A 13,903-nucleotide genomic window follows, 5' to 3' on the forward strand; every position below is an offset into this window, starting at 1 on the left:
AAATTCAAACGTAGATTTCGGAGAAAAACACGACTGTTATTTCGAGAAAACTTAGAGGCCCAAAACGGAAGTTCACGGATTTTAGAAAATGAAAGTTTAATAATTTTAGGGTAAATTGCACACGTGCACAGAAACAACACTTTTGGAGAACAATGGAAAATTGGTCGAAGAACTAGCATTCACGTTTTTATACGGACTGATAATAAAAATGTTTGAAATATTCTACCGACTATTTATTTTGCAAAACCACATACCTTTACATGGTCTACACAAATACCACCTGCTGGTCGATTGTGAGCATTCGAGGCCTTCCCCATGTTGCTCCTACTATACTTGGATGCGCCACGACGCGATGTCGCCACGTGTTTCACCCCAAGGATCAGATGCTACCCTTCAATTTTCAAACCATGCGCGGGGTAGCCGAAATAGAGACGGGGATGAGTGCAGTCTTCGTAAATCTCTGAACCTTTCAAGTCCGCCATCCAGTTGAAAGTGGAATTGCCATTGCATTTATCGAGGGAAAATAAAACGCGATAAATTACATAACGTTTGAATGTCAAGTTATTGGAATTCCTCTTCGTTAAACGATGTTGTTCAATTGAATTTTTCGCGTGTTCTATTTGATTATTAGTAACAATCAAACACGGCTAAGGATAAGTCGAAACTTTCAGTGACTTTCGAAACCGTTGATAGAATAAACGAACACGCAATGGCCAAACTTCTAGCAACTTTGAAAGCAATAATAACGAGGCTCGTTTTCGCTGCTCACGGCTTCGTCGCTATTTGGCAAGTGACTACGTTTAAAAAAAATCCTCTCTACTGGTATCTGAGTTGTCCGATTCTCCTCCTATTCTTCGAAGGGATATTCACGCTAACCATAAAGGAAAATCAAGAGTGGAAGTGGTAAGATCAACCTCAGCATATCGTGAGCTAATTTTTTCCTGGAGTCTAAAACAGTAACGGAAGTTTTACGACAAAAAGTAATAATAAGTATATCACTGCATAACATACGAGCCACTACAGTTATTTAAACAACTGTTTGCAAGTGACGCGGTAAATGAATCATTCGGGATCCGACCAATTAACCGGAAATGATACGTTCGATAACGAAACTAGAACATATATTTAAAAACGAGAATCTACAACGCAAGAAATTGAAAAAATAGACATGATATTTCTGGAATTATGATCTCCGTTGTGGTTTTTTGGGTATACTATATATCTATATACATATATATATATCAAACCAGACTGCTGCAGTTTTATTTTATTCTAACGAATCGCGGACCCTAACAAGCCAATTTTCCGGGGCATAGCGTTTGATGGTCCGGATGAATGTAGCGGTCGCCCCTATAAACTGTGCAGTGGCGGTCCTTTGTGCGCGTGTCCTGGGGTGACGGTCGGAAATTGGGCATTAGCAACTCGTTCGATTTCAACCAAACAAACTCAATATTTATCGACCTACATTAAAGACGGGACTCGCGCCACAGGAATTCGCGTGAAATAATATCTCCGCATTATGGAGGCGTGTTATGTGAAACGTATGTTGCTCCTTACTCTTCATCATACAAGAATGTTTTTTTTTTTTTGTTTCAAGGTTCTGCCCCTCAGTATTTCTCTACCTCAGCAGTGTTGTACCGGCCATATGGCTTCTGGAATTGGACAAGGTGGACAGACGCCTAAAAATGCGCGATTCCAACATCAATCTTACGGACAATTTGAATTTCACTAATCTTGCTGGGGCGGATTTAAAAAACTTGGAAAAAGCTCTCGGCGTGCGTAAATTTTCTTGCAAAAATATTCCAGCAGCGTTACAATTCTTTCTAAACCCGTATATCAAGCAGTTCAAGCCCAAATAGTGATGCACGGGTATTAATTTTTGGATGCAGATGAACATCAGGTTACCGGATATTCAAATATCGACCGAGACCTGGGTGACCCTGATCGAGCAATTCTTGATGCTTATTTTGATAATCGGTCGTTGGATGCTCCCCAAGGGTGAATTGACGCGAGATCAGCTAAGCCAACTGTTGCTTGTCTACATTGGCACCGCCGCAGACATCATCGAGTTCTTCGACTCATTCAAGGTCTGCAGGTCTAATGTCCCCAGTTGTTCGTCCACCCCTCGGTCATTATTCGACCTTGGAGATGAATCTATTAAGAAATGCTTAAATCAGATGCAGATTGAGAAGAATGCAGATCATTGTTTGTTTTTGCTGCCGTTTCCACAGGAGGGAAAGATCGCTCAGGAACCCCTGTTGGTGTACCTTACATTGGCGATCTGGGCTTGGTCGTTGATGCAGTTCACGGTAGTTCTGACAGCAACAAAGTCGAGGAAATCTCGATTATCGTCCGGAACGACGGTGAAGCGGAAACGGGGCGTCCGGGCTCAGGAGACGAGCTGCTGCAGCATCGACGTCTGGGGAATCGCATTGAACATGGCGCTGCAAGACGGACCGTTTCTCGGTTTCCGTCTGATTCTAATAATCCATTACCAGATAGTCAGCTACATGAATATCTTTTTCACCTGCAAAAACACCCTGGTCATACTCCTCCAGCTGTACCGACTTTACGTCGTTCAGAGTGAGGGTAAGATCAGGCGGAAGGAGGAGAATCTTGGAAAGCGCGAGGCTCAATCCGCCAACATCAGTATTATATCTCGAAGCACTCCGACGTCTAGGAAACGGAAACGCGAAGATCACGGATCCAGACGCCCCAGGAGGGATCAGGACTCAGAGAGTGACGAGTCCACGCAAGAAACCGACAGATACGAACTCTCCCCGAGAAATCTTGAGGCCGCGACGAGGTGAGTACTAGATGTCCTTGGTCTTTGGTTGGCACAATTCTTGACTATTCCTGTCTATTCATGGGAAGGGCAAGGACGAGGAGCGGTCGCCAGGACACGGGCTACTCGACATCGAGTTCCCGGACATCGTCAAAGCAGGACAAGCTCCAGAAGCGTGAGAACAAGAAGAAACCGACAAGTTCCAGGCGGGGGAATTCGACCGACGAAGAGCGTCGCGGTAAGCGGTCCGAGCCGAAGAAGAAGAAGCGGAAGCGATCCGTGGAACACAAGGATAGCGTCAAAGTCGGAAGCGGTGTGGAGAAGGACAGTCCAAAAGAGAATCGGCGAGGCAAGGTTCGGTGCGCTGAAAAAAAGGAGAAAGAGAAAGATAGTAAGGGCCGTCGAAGGCGTCGCGAGGCCCCCGATCCCGAAGAGGGCGAGGAGGAAGAGGAAGACGAGGTACAGCGGACGGCCACCGAGACTGAGGACGAGGACGACGAAGAGGGAAGAATCCGGCATCGATCTTCGTCTCGTTCTTCAGCTGCTCGGAGTTTCGGAAGCGACTCTGAGGGCGCCAGAAGGTAGGCGAGGTCCTATAAATTATTAATCCTTACTTCAGAGCGTCCAACAATTCTTGCTCGCTTTTTGACCCTGTTCAGGTACAGGCGGCGGAGGCGTGGGCACGAGGTTCGCGATTGACAACGGAGTCTCGGCATCGTGGCGATGTTCTTCCTCTATCTTATCATCCTCGTGATCTGCATGCTTTTCATTCACGCCGGTATAAATGACGGCCTTGTTCTGACGTCGAGAACTCGTCGTCAGTTCTTCTCCTCGCCTGGTCAATAAGGATCTTATCAGGAAGTTGACTAGGACGGTTTAAGCACAACCCTGTTCTTCGGCCCCTCGTCAGACCAGATCCAATTGTTTCAGCCAGGCTGAAACGGGCTACATTTATTAATAAATAGAACACATTCGATTGAATCTATTCTAATGTGAGATATTGTGACTAATGCTAGAGTTTTAGATGTTTACGCGTAGATGCGGAGTTAGATTTGATCTGCAGGTGAGCGTCTGCATTGTGCACGCATTGTGCATTGTAGAGAATTATATCGATTAGTGTTGTTCCAACGTTTTAACTGTGGATTTTCCATTTGATTGACAATTTTTATGAGGATCGGAAGATCTAAGTATATGGTGTCACTAAATATTGACTGACGGTTTATGTGGTCTCCTTTTCTTTGGATGTATGAAGCCTGCCAGATGACGAAAGTATTGTACCGTTTTAATTATTCATCGTGAAGAAATAAATAAAATAACTGTTTTCTCTAATGAAATGTTGATCTTTCACCTCATAGATCTTAGATACTTTTTTAACCACACAACTTCTTCCAGATACGAGAACTGAAAAATTGATTCTGTGATTTCATAAATTTCGACGTTTACTGGTGCAAATCCTAAGACATCAAGTTGCGCCACAATTTACCCACACATACTTGCGAGAATGCAGCGTAAATGTAAGTATAAAAATTTACGGTTTGATAATTCAACCGTTTACGTAGTTTATGTAATTTCCGAATTCATTCTTTGCCAATTGGTAATAATATAATACACTTTTCATTGCACAGCTTCTACCAAGCATGAAACTAAAGTTTTTTGTTTTAAATACACAGTAGTACCCAATATAACTTTGCATCCCTACTCAATTCGACTATTTCTCATCTGATTATCTAACTTGAGTACTAAAATGAATTTGTGAAACAGTTCACGGAATTATAAAAAAGGCACATCAAGGAACGACGGAAGAAACTTTTTCATCCTTCGCGGGGTCGAAGCCACTGCAAGCTCTGTTTCGCATCCAGACTGTCAACATATTGAGTGAGGTCGCGGTGTCCAACCCCGTTTGCAACACAATAGAGAAGACTAGTGTCAACGAGGAGTTCCTCGAGCCAATGATGGTCGCTATTTTTTCGATCAGGAGTTTGGAACCCCTCGCTGGCGGTAATCGTCGTGGCGTTCGAAGGTTCTCGTGTTAAAGATCTAGTTGTGTCTTCTGCAGAGATCGACGACGTCTTTTGCTTCACTTCCGGTTCTCCGGAACTCGTATTCATCCCGTCCTTCGATCCTTGGCTCAAGGATCGACCGGCAAGACAGCCAGCTCCCGGCTCCTTCAGGCTTTCGTTATACTCCGAAAGAATCTTAGCGATCTCTGAGGCCTCGCTGGTGTTCCGGACGATCAAGGATGACCCGTCATTCGGTTTCTTGTCGCGATTATCGTTCGGCGGAGGCGGTGAGTCCTCGCGACTCGATGGCAAGTCCTCCATCGGTAGAAGCTTTTTGTATATCGAAGACATCTCCATCAGCGTCTCGTCGCTTATCGACGAATCCTCAAGCTCCGTAAGGCTTAGACTGTCCGCACCGAGCGGCTGCCCATTAGCAGCCGTTTGCTCTGTGCTGAAATAAATCGATTTTAGGGAAAAGTTTCATACATGCAACTTTCATATTCGCTAAACTACATCGCGACGTGAATTCTACTTGGATCACGGCATTCTTTGAGTGTGCTTACTTTTTTCCGTCTTTGAGTTCCTCATCCAGTTGAGTCCGAGCCTCGGCGTCGTGACGCCGTTTCTTTCCGACAATGCGACGGTAGCTGGGCAACATTACCTGAGCGCAGTAAGCCAGCACCGAATGCAGGCTTTCGTGCATGCAGGCCCTAAAGGATGCGTTCGAGCCCTCGATGATGGGCTGAACAGCATTTTTGATCGAAGGTGGCTTTTGGAGGAATCTCGACGATGTGGGGGACGACGTCGGCGGCGTGCACCTCGGCCGTGGATCCACCGACACCACTTCTACCTCGTCCGGTCCTTCCAGAACCTCCCGATACGTGCAGTCCAGTCCTTCGGTATCAGTGCTCGACCAGAAAATGCGACCTGCATAACCCGCTGCTAGTCCAACCTAAAGATTTGTCGTGGAGAACAGATCAGAGTCAACATTTGTCGGAATTTGTGGCAAGGTAAGTGTTCAGTAATGACATTGAGTAATAACCAGTCACTAGTACATCTACACTACGCTTACTGTGCACCATATGTTACACATAGATGAGCAATGACCTGAGGATGGAAAACGGGTCTTTCGTGCATGCCGTGAACGGGCCACTCTCGCCATTCAGTCTCATCCTGTCGAGTCGGGGCCTGATAGGTGGCTCCAACGGTGTAGAGCTTTCTGGTAACCGATCTGGTATTCATGTAGGGTGTGGTTGGGGGTCTGGTTCTTCTGCTGGTTCCTAGTTCGGTAATTCCTTCGTTTCTCTCTAGTCTCCTGGTAGCGAGAAGTCGCTGCCGTTGTCGGGGACACGTCGTCGACGTGGTGGACGTCGCTGCCGCTACTCCAGCTGTGGCAGGATTTTTCTTCGAACTACATCGCGCAGGATTTCGTCTTGGAACCACGTCGAGAATTCTGCTGGATGGAATAAGATAAAATGGTAATGAAAAGATAAGATGGAAAAAAGATCAAGGTCGTAAAATGCCTGCCTACTTTTTTCCGCCACTCGGTCTCGCTGCTCTGTGCGTGCGCTTGACTTTGCTGGATGGTGTGGCGGATCGGGACTCAAAGCCACCGCTGCTGCTAGCGCTACCACAGCTACTGACGCTACTGCCGCTACTGCTGCTACTGCTGCTACCAGTCGTTGTCGTAGTTGTGGCCGTCGTTGCCTCAGCCGAGCTTCCGTTCGAGTTGTTCCGGGCTGCATCGGCTTCCGGGGTCCTGACGACGGAAGCGCCGGCGTTTCCGTCGGCGCTCTCCATTCTCGGTTCTTGTTTTATAAGAACAGTTCCTGGAGGAAGTTTGTGAACTGGTACGGAGGAGAGTCCCGTGGGTCCCGAACCGGAGCTCAATCCTGGAAAAGAATGTACGATTTGAATCGAAATATATCAAATGAAACTTTGAAAAGAAATTTCTAGAAGTTTTTGAACTCTCTGATTTTTATCCGTCTAAATACTTGAAGTTTTCTGCAACTCTATGATAAACATTTGACAGTTCCTACTGCAAATTTCTTTATGAGATTTGTCGGTAATTCATAAATTTACACAGTAATTTTCGTATTAGAAATGCAGATAAATTTTTCGTTATTTATTTCATTACCATGGCTCATACGTAGGTGCCCCCAAAAAATGTGTTCCACACGGCGAGAATGTCAAGAAATCTATTCCTGTAGTTGCATTACCATTAATTGCAAATATACATTTTTTGCCATTATGTGGTTTTGCAAGAAACAAGTTTTTATAAATTTTTGATAATAGTCAAAACAAGTAACATTTTACTCGATCGGTAATGACTGACTATATAGCATTTTTCAAATGATAGCCGAAATAGGTGACATTTTACTCGGTCGATAAGGACTGACTATATCATCTCCTTGAAAGAGAATTTTTCAATCATAAAAAAAATATATAAAACTTTGAGCAAAGCAAAAAATGTGTCTATAATGATGAATGAACCTACGATCTTCGTCTTCATCCTTCTCGGGGACATTGAATTGCCTACGAAGTTCCATCTTGGATGCCTGGTCGCTGAGCTCGATCACTCGTGGTTTTTTCACATCTCCATCCGATAGGGGCCCGCGGAGTGATTCCCGAGTATTCGAAACGGCGGTCCGAGTCTCTTGGGCTTTTTGAAACGACTTTTTCAACGACTTTACCACGGCCAATGGCAGCTCACGGATGTAGTGATACCTCGCTCGTTTCGGAATACCTGCAGAATTACTGCCCTTCTTTATCACTGCTATCACGCTTATATCGTCGTCCGAGGCCCCAGCCGACGAGGCCCTTCCTTTTCGTGGACTCTTGTTGCTCGGTTTGCTCCTGCCGTCCAAGCTCATCACGGGATCGGTGAGAAAACTTCAATTTCTGGGCTAACAGGAGTTCGCGGCGTGTCTGTTTTCTCGTCAAAAACTGCAATCACTCGCTATAATTCACATTACGTATTGTCGTTTTGCGAAAATATATTCACAGTTTGTCTATTCGATTTCGGCAGCACGGTATTTTAGAGAAAGTGACGCCCCATCAATAATAAGTTCGCATTAAAAATATTTCATTTGCTACTGATTATAAGAATGAGGACGAGTCCAACCCAATGTTCTTAGCGTGATATTGAGAATTTTAAATTACCCAAGAACCCTTGCGCAGGGCGCGACTACACCAACAGACAGTCGGTCATCGCCGCAGTCTTTTGTTTCGCAATACAGCATCTTTCCAACGAGGTTAAATGTGCGATTAGACAAATACGAAGCAGCTTATAACATTCAATCAATAACTGCTCAGATACAAACTCTCCGAGAAACACAACAAGGCTTACAATGCAGAATTACGAGCACTTGATACCTTGTGCAGGATACGAAAACGTCAGTCGGTCAGTTCACGATGCTCGCGATTGGATCGCGGATCGCAACCAATCAGTAATTAAAAAGTACCTGAGAAATTCGCAAGCTTATTCTCACGGCTGAGTGAAGATGAGTTCCGAATCGAGGCTGAAATCGGCGACTACGAGGTAACCGACGATTAATGCTTTTTGTTTGGAAATCACACTGCAAATCGTCGCGAAGTTGTAGCCGCTCGTTTGTTTTCGATCTGCATCTTGTTACCACAGCCGACGCAACTACATCGTGATTTACGCTCGCGCGTCTCACACCTAGAGCCCTCTGGCCGGCTACTGTGGACCCTGCAGTCGTCGACTCCGGCTCTATGGAAAACTGAGAATGCACACTAAACTTCGAGAAGTGCGTAATCACTCGACAATACTTTGTTGCGTGTATGTACATACGAAACAAATTATGGCTAGAACATAATTGTAAGAGCTTATTCTTAGTTGTACTAAATTCCCTTCTTATTTATTTGTTTTTCACTGTAATATCCTTAGCGTGCAGTATCATTTTGAATACGATATTTGTATAACGTATAAATAAATTTAAGATTAGTTTTACCGCCATTTATACATACTATAAGTACAATATTGCACATGGCCTGAAATCTCTGCACGTACGATCTTTTCAAAATGTATACATATGTAGGTATAGGTATAATACGTTGAACACTTCGAATCTTAAATTCCTAGCTGCGCGTAAAATTAATTATAGATATAACAGTGTTCTTTAATTTAGTTATGTACGTAATTACTATAAAGTTACGAACTAACTACGCAATGCTTACATCAGAAAAATATTATTTACAACAAATAAATTACGGCTACATAGCTAATGTTACGTGATTATCATAGTTTCCCTTCATTATGCCACGTAGATTTATAATTCAGTTCATATTGTCTGCGGTGAGTGCAAGCGTCGTCAGTACAGAACGACGATTTGGATTAACACCAAGGTTCTCCCAATTTATCCAAGACAGCCGCGCCGTCAAATCTGCAACATACAATTTACGTGAGACTTGAAAATCCCGGAAATTCGCTCATTTTGTTAAACGTTAATGAATCAGCGAGATACGAATGCGTAATATACTCGATATAACAGCCATTCGAAGTGCCTCGAACTGATTCACGTCGGGAATTTACACCTAGAGCTTCGATCATCTCCAACTCGAAACGTTCTTTAAACAAAGTATTCCTCACCACTGGTGTTCCATTCTGCACGTTCGCCACTTATCTCGCCTCGGAGACACCGTTCGACGTATGTGAGGGGATCGAGTCTGGCGGCAAGAACTTCCCTGAGAAGAGCGATGTAGGCGATGGCGAGGCGGAGGGTGTCGATTTTTGACAGCCTTTTCTCGTAGGGAAACGTTGGCACGTGAACTCTCAGCTCGTCGAAAGCCGAGTTGATGCTGCTAAAAATCGCAATCACATTTAGAAGTCGTCCTTCTTCTTTATCGGATTGAGACGATGAAAAAGGACGAGGACAAAACCCGGTGGCAAAATACTCTGATCATAATAGATCTTCTCACCTGAGCATCCGCTTTCGCTCCCGGATGTTCGCTGCGTGCCTCTGGATTCTGTACGGACTTCCGTTTGGGTAGTAACCCTCCTCGACTCCGCCGTTCATCGGACTCATTCCGTTGATCCCGTTTATGCCGTTCATATTCGTCATTCCGTTCATCTCGGCATCATTGTGGTCTGCGAAATGGGTCGGCAGGATTAGAAAACGTACTCAACATAATTGCGTTGGTTTGAAACTGATGTACACTTCTTGCACTTCCTTCTCTCAGAAAAGATCCATTTCTCAGTACTCAACCATTTCTTTCAAAAAGGGCAGTCAAAATACTTTGCCGTCTTTCCCAAGTCATCCACGTACTTCCCATACTATTTTAACCGCCAATGATTTACTCTCAAAATGATTTAATCAATTATGATATTACCTGCACTAGACTGGACGGGCATGTGATAATGGAGAGGCGAGTGGGTGTGAGAATGTGCGTGGTTATGCTGCTGGTGTCCTGGACCAGGGTGAACCACGTGCTGTTGTTGTTGCTGTTGCTGTTGCTGTTGTTGCGACGAGGATCTTCCTGCGTAAACGCAAGATGGAAGCTCGGAAAGGTCTTCCTCACTGATGTCGCTGTTAGGACTTACGTAATACTGTGTGCTGAAATAAGTGTTATCCAAGTTAAATTTCACGCGTATAATCAGAAAAATCAGCATCGACTGAAACACTGGAACTTTGATGTTTAAGAAATTGAAACTGACGGTATTTTTTGACAAGTAATATAATTACTTATAATAGGGTGAAGTTGGGATTGACTTTAACACTTGTAAAAACCAATTATGAAACAAATTTCAAAGAGGAATTAGGTGTCACACGATATTTGAGAATCAAAGGTCATTGCAAATATTATTCAAATGTTGCTTTTCGAATTATGTATTGTCTGCATCTGGACCTTAATCCACGGTTGGATCCAGACTTAAGAAGCGTCGTTTCGATTGTAGAAATGGTAAAAAATCACACTTTGAGTCAGCCAAGTAACTCGATAGGCTAGACACCGAGTGACCGAAAAACCTGGCATTTCTTCCTTATAGGGTATGAATATCAGGATTGGCGAGTTGACCCTCCGATTACCTGGAGCAAGCGACCGTGGAGTCAGCAGGTCCTCTGGTAGTTGCGGGTCCACTTCGGTGTCGAATCCTCTGGTTTCGTTCCTCGTAATCGTACTGATTCCTCCCGGGATGGGCCGACATCATGAGTCGATAGTGTTTTTTCGGTCGGTTTTTTTTCTTTAATTTCGAATCCAAGGAGCGCCGAAGTTACAATTTTTTATATTTTATATTTATATTTATACACGTTATTAAAAATTCTAATCCACCGGCAACTTCAAGACTTCCCCGACGATTTTGCTCCCGGTTCCAAGCCAGTTGTTACAATTATCCTGTAGGAATTCCCAGTATTGCGACGCGTCCTGTCTCCGACTATTAAATCACGACTATCAGCCAGCTCCCTGGGGAGCCAACCTTATATACTTAGCCTCTAAACGATATCGCTCGGGGATGATCGATACCCCCGACAACTGTGGGCGGAGCCAGGCAGCGACCCTCAGGACCAGCCAATCGGGAGTCCTGGAAGCCGAAAATTGTGCCGACGGTGTGGCTCCATTGGTTCCAGTCTGAGGGTCTTGAGGCGAGTCTGCGGTGCCCAAAGCGGGTTTTTCTCTGTGTACGATCGCGGTGGGCGTAAGCTTTCCTACTCACACCATGCAGCTTCTCGTTCTCCTGCAGAGGAGCCATTGCGGCTCGGTTTCTAAGTGCTAGATTTTACCACGTCGTTTAGCTTTTCCACGAGATTCGTTTATTACTCAGAGACGTCGTATAATCGTTGATTTTTTTTTTTGCCGTTGGAGTGTGGTGGAAATCGATTCACACTACCCTGCAAGACGTACTTACACTATATTTTCACCCGTGCTTGAAACTTGCGAATCATCTTTGTGTGTGTTTCTATTCAACGTCAGACGTCACTCTGCGTCTTCTTGGATTTGGTTTTCTGGGACGAATCTCTAAGGCAGGTCTTCTCCACCATTTTGAAAATATTTTCACACATATTGTTCACGGTCTGATGAAATTTTTACTTTAACTAAATAACCCGAAGTATTGAAGAATATTTTCTCATTAATGCGATACTCGGTTGAGAAAAAATAGTCGAATCGTTATGAAGTATTTTCAGGACCATTCACTCAATGAATTTTGGAATTAAGCTTTGGACCAGAACTCGTGATGATATTTTGTAAAACACTAGAACTACCGAGGTAAAATCAAACATAAAGTAGGAATTTTTAAATGAGATTGTAAAACCAGACACTTTGACTGGTCTAGTAGTTCTAGTGTTAAATTGAAATTCGAACAAAACCAGTCAACTTATCAGATGATCCTGATTTTCTAGTGTAGAAAATGAATGTAAGTAACTAGATTATCTATCATTCTTCTCGTTTAGCAAAAAACGTTGAGACGCCAAAGGCAATTATTATCTGTATAATAACTGCTACAGCTTCTAGGTATAATTTGCTGTCTGGATGTTCATGCCTGCAGTTGATTAGTAAGATAGACGAATTAAGCGGGGTCCGTCGGGCAATTGTGAGAATTGATTGTGAGCAGCAAATCGCGCGGCGATTATTATAACGAGAAGGTCGGAATGACAGCCTGAGAAAATCATGTAGAGGCTGTATATACACGCATAGATTCATATACGTACGTAGTTCTGATACGCAGTGGCGTTAAACCGAGGTTCCATTTGAGGGATCTTGAATTGAATTGATGCGGGCAACCACACGCAGCTTAAATATTAGTCTTTCCTCCGGCGGTGCAGCGGGATGAACGGGATAACAGGCATCGCATCGCTGTGTCGGTGAATGGGCCAATATTTAAATTAGGTAGGTACCTCGACATGCGTTCCCGGCTCTTGGCCCCGCTCACAATAAAATGCTCGCCGAATGCAATTATACAAGGTGTTAATGCGCTCACAATGGAACCCGCCTGCGAACGCGTACATACTCGTGTACGAAGAAGATCACGCATCCCACACATTGTTATATATATATATATATATATATATAGGTATAAGAATAACGTGCAGTGGGATCCATGACGTCGATTCTCTGTCGTATTGGAATTGTCACTTTGCAATTCGTCACCTGGTGGAAAAATATAAAACTAATGGAACCATGGTTCGTGGAATATGGTATATTATTGATTATGTTTAATTAATTTAGGTGACATGAGTTATTTGTGAGCCTAAGAATCATGATTTGCCTCCATTAAAATTAAAAACTTAGGTTATGTCGTGATAAAATGGCGCTGACAACCAGGCTATGACGTCATGAAGACATTGTCCAATAGACGACACGGTTTATTGTCTTTTCACCAGATTTTCGATCCACGTAACATCCGCGCGCGATTTAATTCAAGGATTTTTAACGCGGTTGCAGGTTATTTGAAGAATCCGAAACGGAATCTTAGGCCTCGTTTTGTGAGAAATTTGTTTTGATCAAATAATCATTGAGGTTTTCTTTCGAGTTCAATTCCGATCTAAAATTTTTGAGAACTTCGGGGCTCTATTGATTGAAATCGAGCTGTAAGAATTTGGAGGGTGTAAATGAGATTTAAATTCGTTCCGTGAATTCGAGAAATTCGGGACGGAATTACAGAAAGTTTCATTGAGAGAAATGCTGGTTCAGGATTTTTCTGATTCCGTTGAAGTTGTACCGACGTTTAGAGATTAAAAAAAACAAATCCAGGACACTCGAAATATGGGATCACATAGTCGACATTCGATGTAAAAATCTGGGAATTTTTGGGAAATAATTATTTGCTCTTATTAATTTGAAAAAAAATACCAGCTCTTCCGTGACTCGACCTTTACAGAATCCAAAAACTTAGTTAAAACCTGCTCACCAAATCAGCTTTTAGCCAATTTCGCATTATACGTACCTATAAATGTTATGCCTACATGCATCTGCTGCAACTGTGTCTCTATACCATAAATACATGCCTATCCTATGTAGTTTCCAGCACAAATGCATAAGTCCTATTCCATTCCTAACGGCGACCCGTCAACAGATCGCCACCCGCCGGTCGCGTGTCGTCACTCGTCATCACATGGGACGCGGTTGTATGTATACTTATGGTGCAGAGGGTGACCCGGTA

General features: G+C 43.7%; 3 protein-coding genes across 6 annotated transcripts; 1 reads left to right on the top strand and 2 right to left on the bottom strand.

Annotated features, from left to right (window-relative positions):
• The first annotated feature begins 500 nt into the window (after window positions 1-500).
• On the top strand, window positions 501-3,946 carry LOC124409001 (transmembrane protein 26). Its single transcript, XM_046886390.1, has 6 exons — window positions 501-903; window positions 1,598-1,775; window positions 1,890-2,087; window positions 2,232-2,806; window positions 2,875-3,366; window positions 3,445-3,946. Exons 1-6 carry the CDS (start codon window positions 710-712, stop codon window positions 3,482-3,484), a joined length of 1,677 nt encoding a protein of 558 aa, XP_046742346.1. The 5' UTR covers window positions 501-709; the 3' UTR covers window positions 3,485-3,946.
• Window positions 3,947-4,481: 535 nt separating this feature from the next.
• Window positions 4,482-8,362, bottom strand: LOC124408993. Of its 3 annotated transcripts, none has more exons than XM_046886378.1 (6): window positions 8,250-8,362; window positions 7,283-7,744; window positions 6,317-6,677; window positions 5,893-6,238; window positions 5,349-5,737; window positions 4,482-5,236 (listed from the first exon to the last, which is right to left on the bottom strand). In XM_046886378.1, the coding sequence occupies exons 2-6, from the start codon at window positions 7,656-7,658 to the stop codon at window positions 4,597-4,599; spliced, it is 2,112 nt and encodes a 703-aa protein (XP_046742334.1). In that variant the 5' UTR covers window positions 7,659-7,744; window positions 8,250-8,362; the 3' UTR covers window positions 4,482-4,596. The 3 variants fall into 3 exon arrangements, with proteins under 3 accessions (XP_046742334.1, XP_046742331.1, XP_046742332.1); XM_046886375.1 differs by having other exon boundaries at window positions 5,893-6,241; XM_046886376.1 differs by lacking the exon at window positions 8,250-8,362 and having other exon boundaries at window positions 5,893-6,241; window positions 7,283-7,835.
• Window positions 8,363-8,693: 331 nt separating this feature from the next.
• On the bottom strand, window positions 8,694-11,024 carry LOC124408997 (protein twist-like). Of its 2 annotated transcripts, none has more exons than XM_046886385.1 (5): window positions 10,833-11,024; window positions 10,138-10,361; window positions 9,727-9,895; window positions 9,398-9,606; window positions 8,694-9,191 (listed from the first exon to the last, which is right to left on the bottom strand). In XM_046886385.1, exons 1-5 carry the CDS (start codon window positions 10,952-10,954, stop codon window positions 9,085-9,087), a joined length of 831 nt encoding a protein of 276 aa, XP_046742341.1. In that variant the 5' UTR covers window positions 10,955-11,024; the 3' UTR covers window positions 8,694-9,084. The 2 variants fall into 2 exon arrangements, with proteins under 2 accessions (XP_046742341.1, XP_046742340.1); XM_046886384.1 differs by having other exon boundaries at window positions 8,696-9,191; window positions 9,398-9,609.
• Between the last annotated feature and the right edge of the window lie 2,879 nt (window positions 11,025-13,903).

This window comes from Diprion similis, chromosome 8 (assembly GCF_021155765.1).
Source record: "Diprion similis isolate iyDipSimi1 chromosome 8, iyDipSimi1.1, whole genome shotgun sequence".
NCBI lineage: Eukaryota > Metazoa > Arthropoda > Insecta > Hymenoptera > Diprionidae > Diprion > Diprion similis.

Coding starts and splice junctions, on each gene's coding strand:
- LOC124408993 (XM_046886375.1), bottom strand. CDS start 7,658: ATGAGCTTGGACGGCAGGAGCAAACCGAGCAACAAGAGTCCACGAAAA. Junction 6,678..7,282: donor GAAGGATGAAGACGAAGATC/GTAGGTTCATTC, acceptor ATTCTTTTCCAG/GATTGAGCTCCGGTTCGGGA. Junction 5,738..5,892: donor GACCCGTTTTCCATCCTCAG/GTCATTGCTCAT, acceptor ACAAATCTTTAG/GTTGGACTAGCAGCGGGTTA.
- LOC124408997 (XM_046886384.1), bottom strand. CDS start 10,954: ATGATGTCGGCCCATCCCGGGAGGAATCAGTACGATTACGAGGAACGA. Junction 9,610..9,726: donor GAGCGAAAGCGGATGCTCAG/GTGAGAAGATCT, acceptor TGCGATTTTTAG/CAGCATCAACTCGGCTTTCG. Junction 9,192..9,397: donor TGCAGAATGGAACACCAGTG/GTGAGGAATACT, acceptor TGTATGTTGCAG/ATTTGACGGCGCGGCTGTCT.
- LOC124409001 (XM_046886390.1), top strand. CDS start 710: ATGGCCAAACTTCTAGCAACTTTGAAAGCAATAATAACGAGGCTCGTT. Junction 1,776..1,889: donor ACTTGGAAAAAGCTCTCGGC/GTGCGTAAATTT, acceptor TTTTGGATGCAG/ATGAACATCAGGTTACCGGA. Junction 3,367..3,444: donor GACTCTGAGGGCGCCAGAAG/GTAGGCGAGGTC, acceptor GACCCTGTTCAG/GTACAGGCGGCGGAGGCGTG.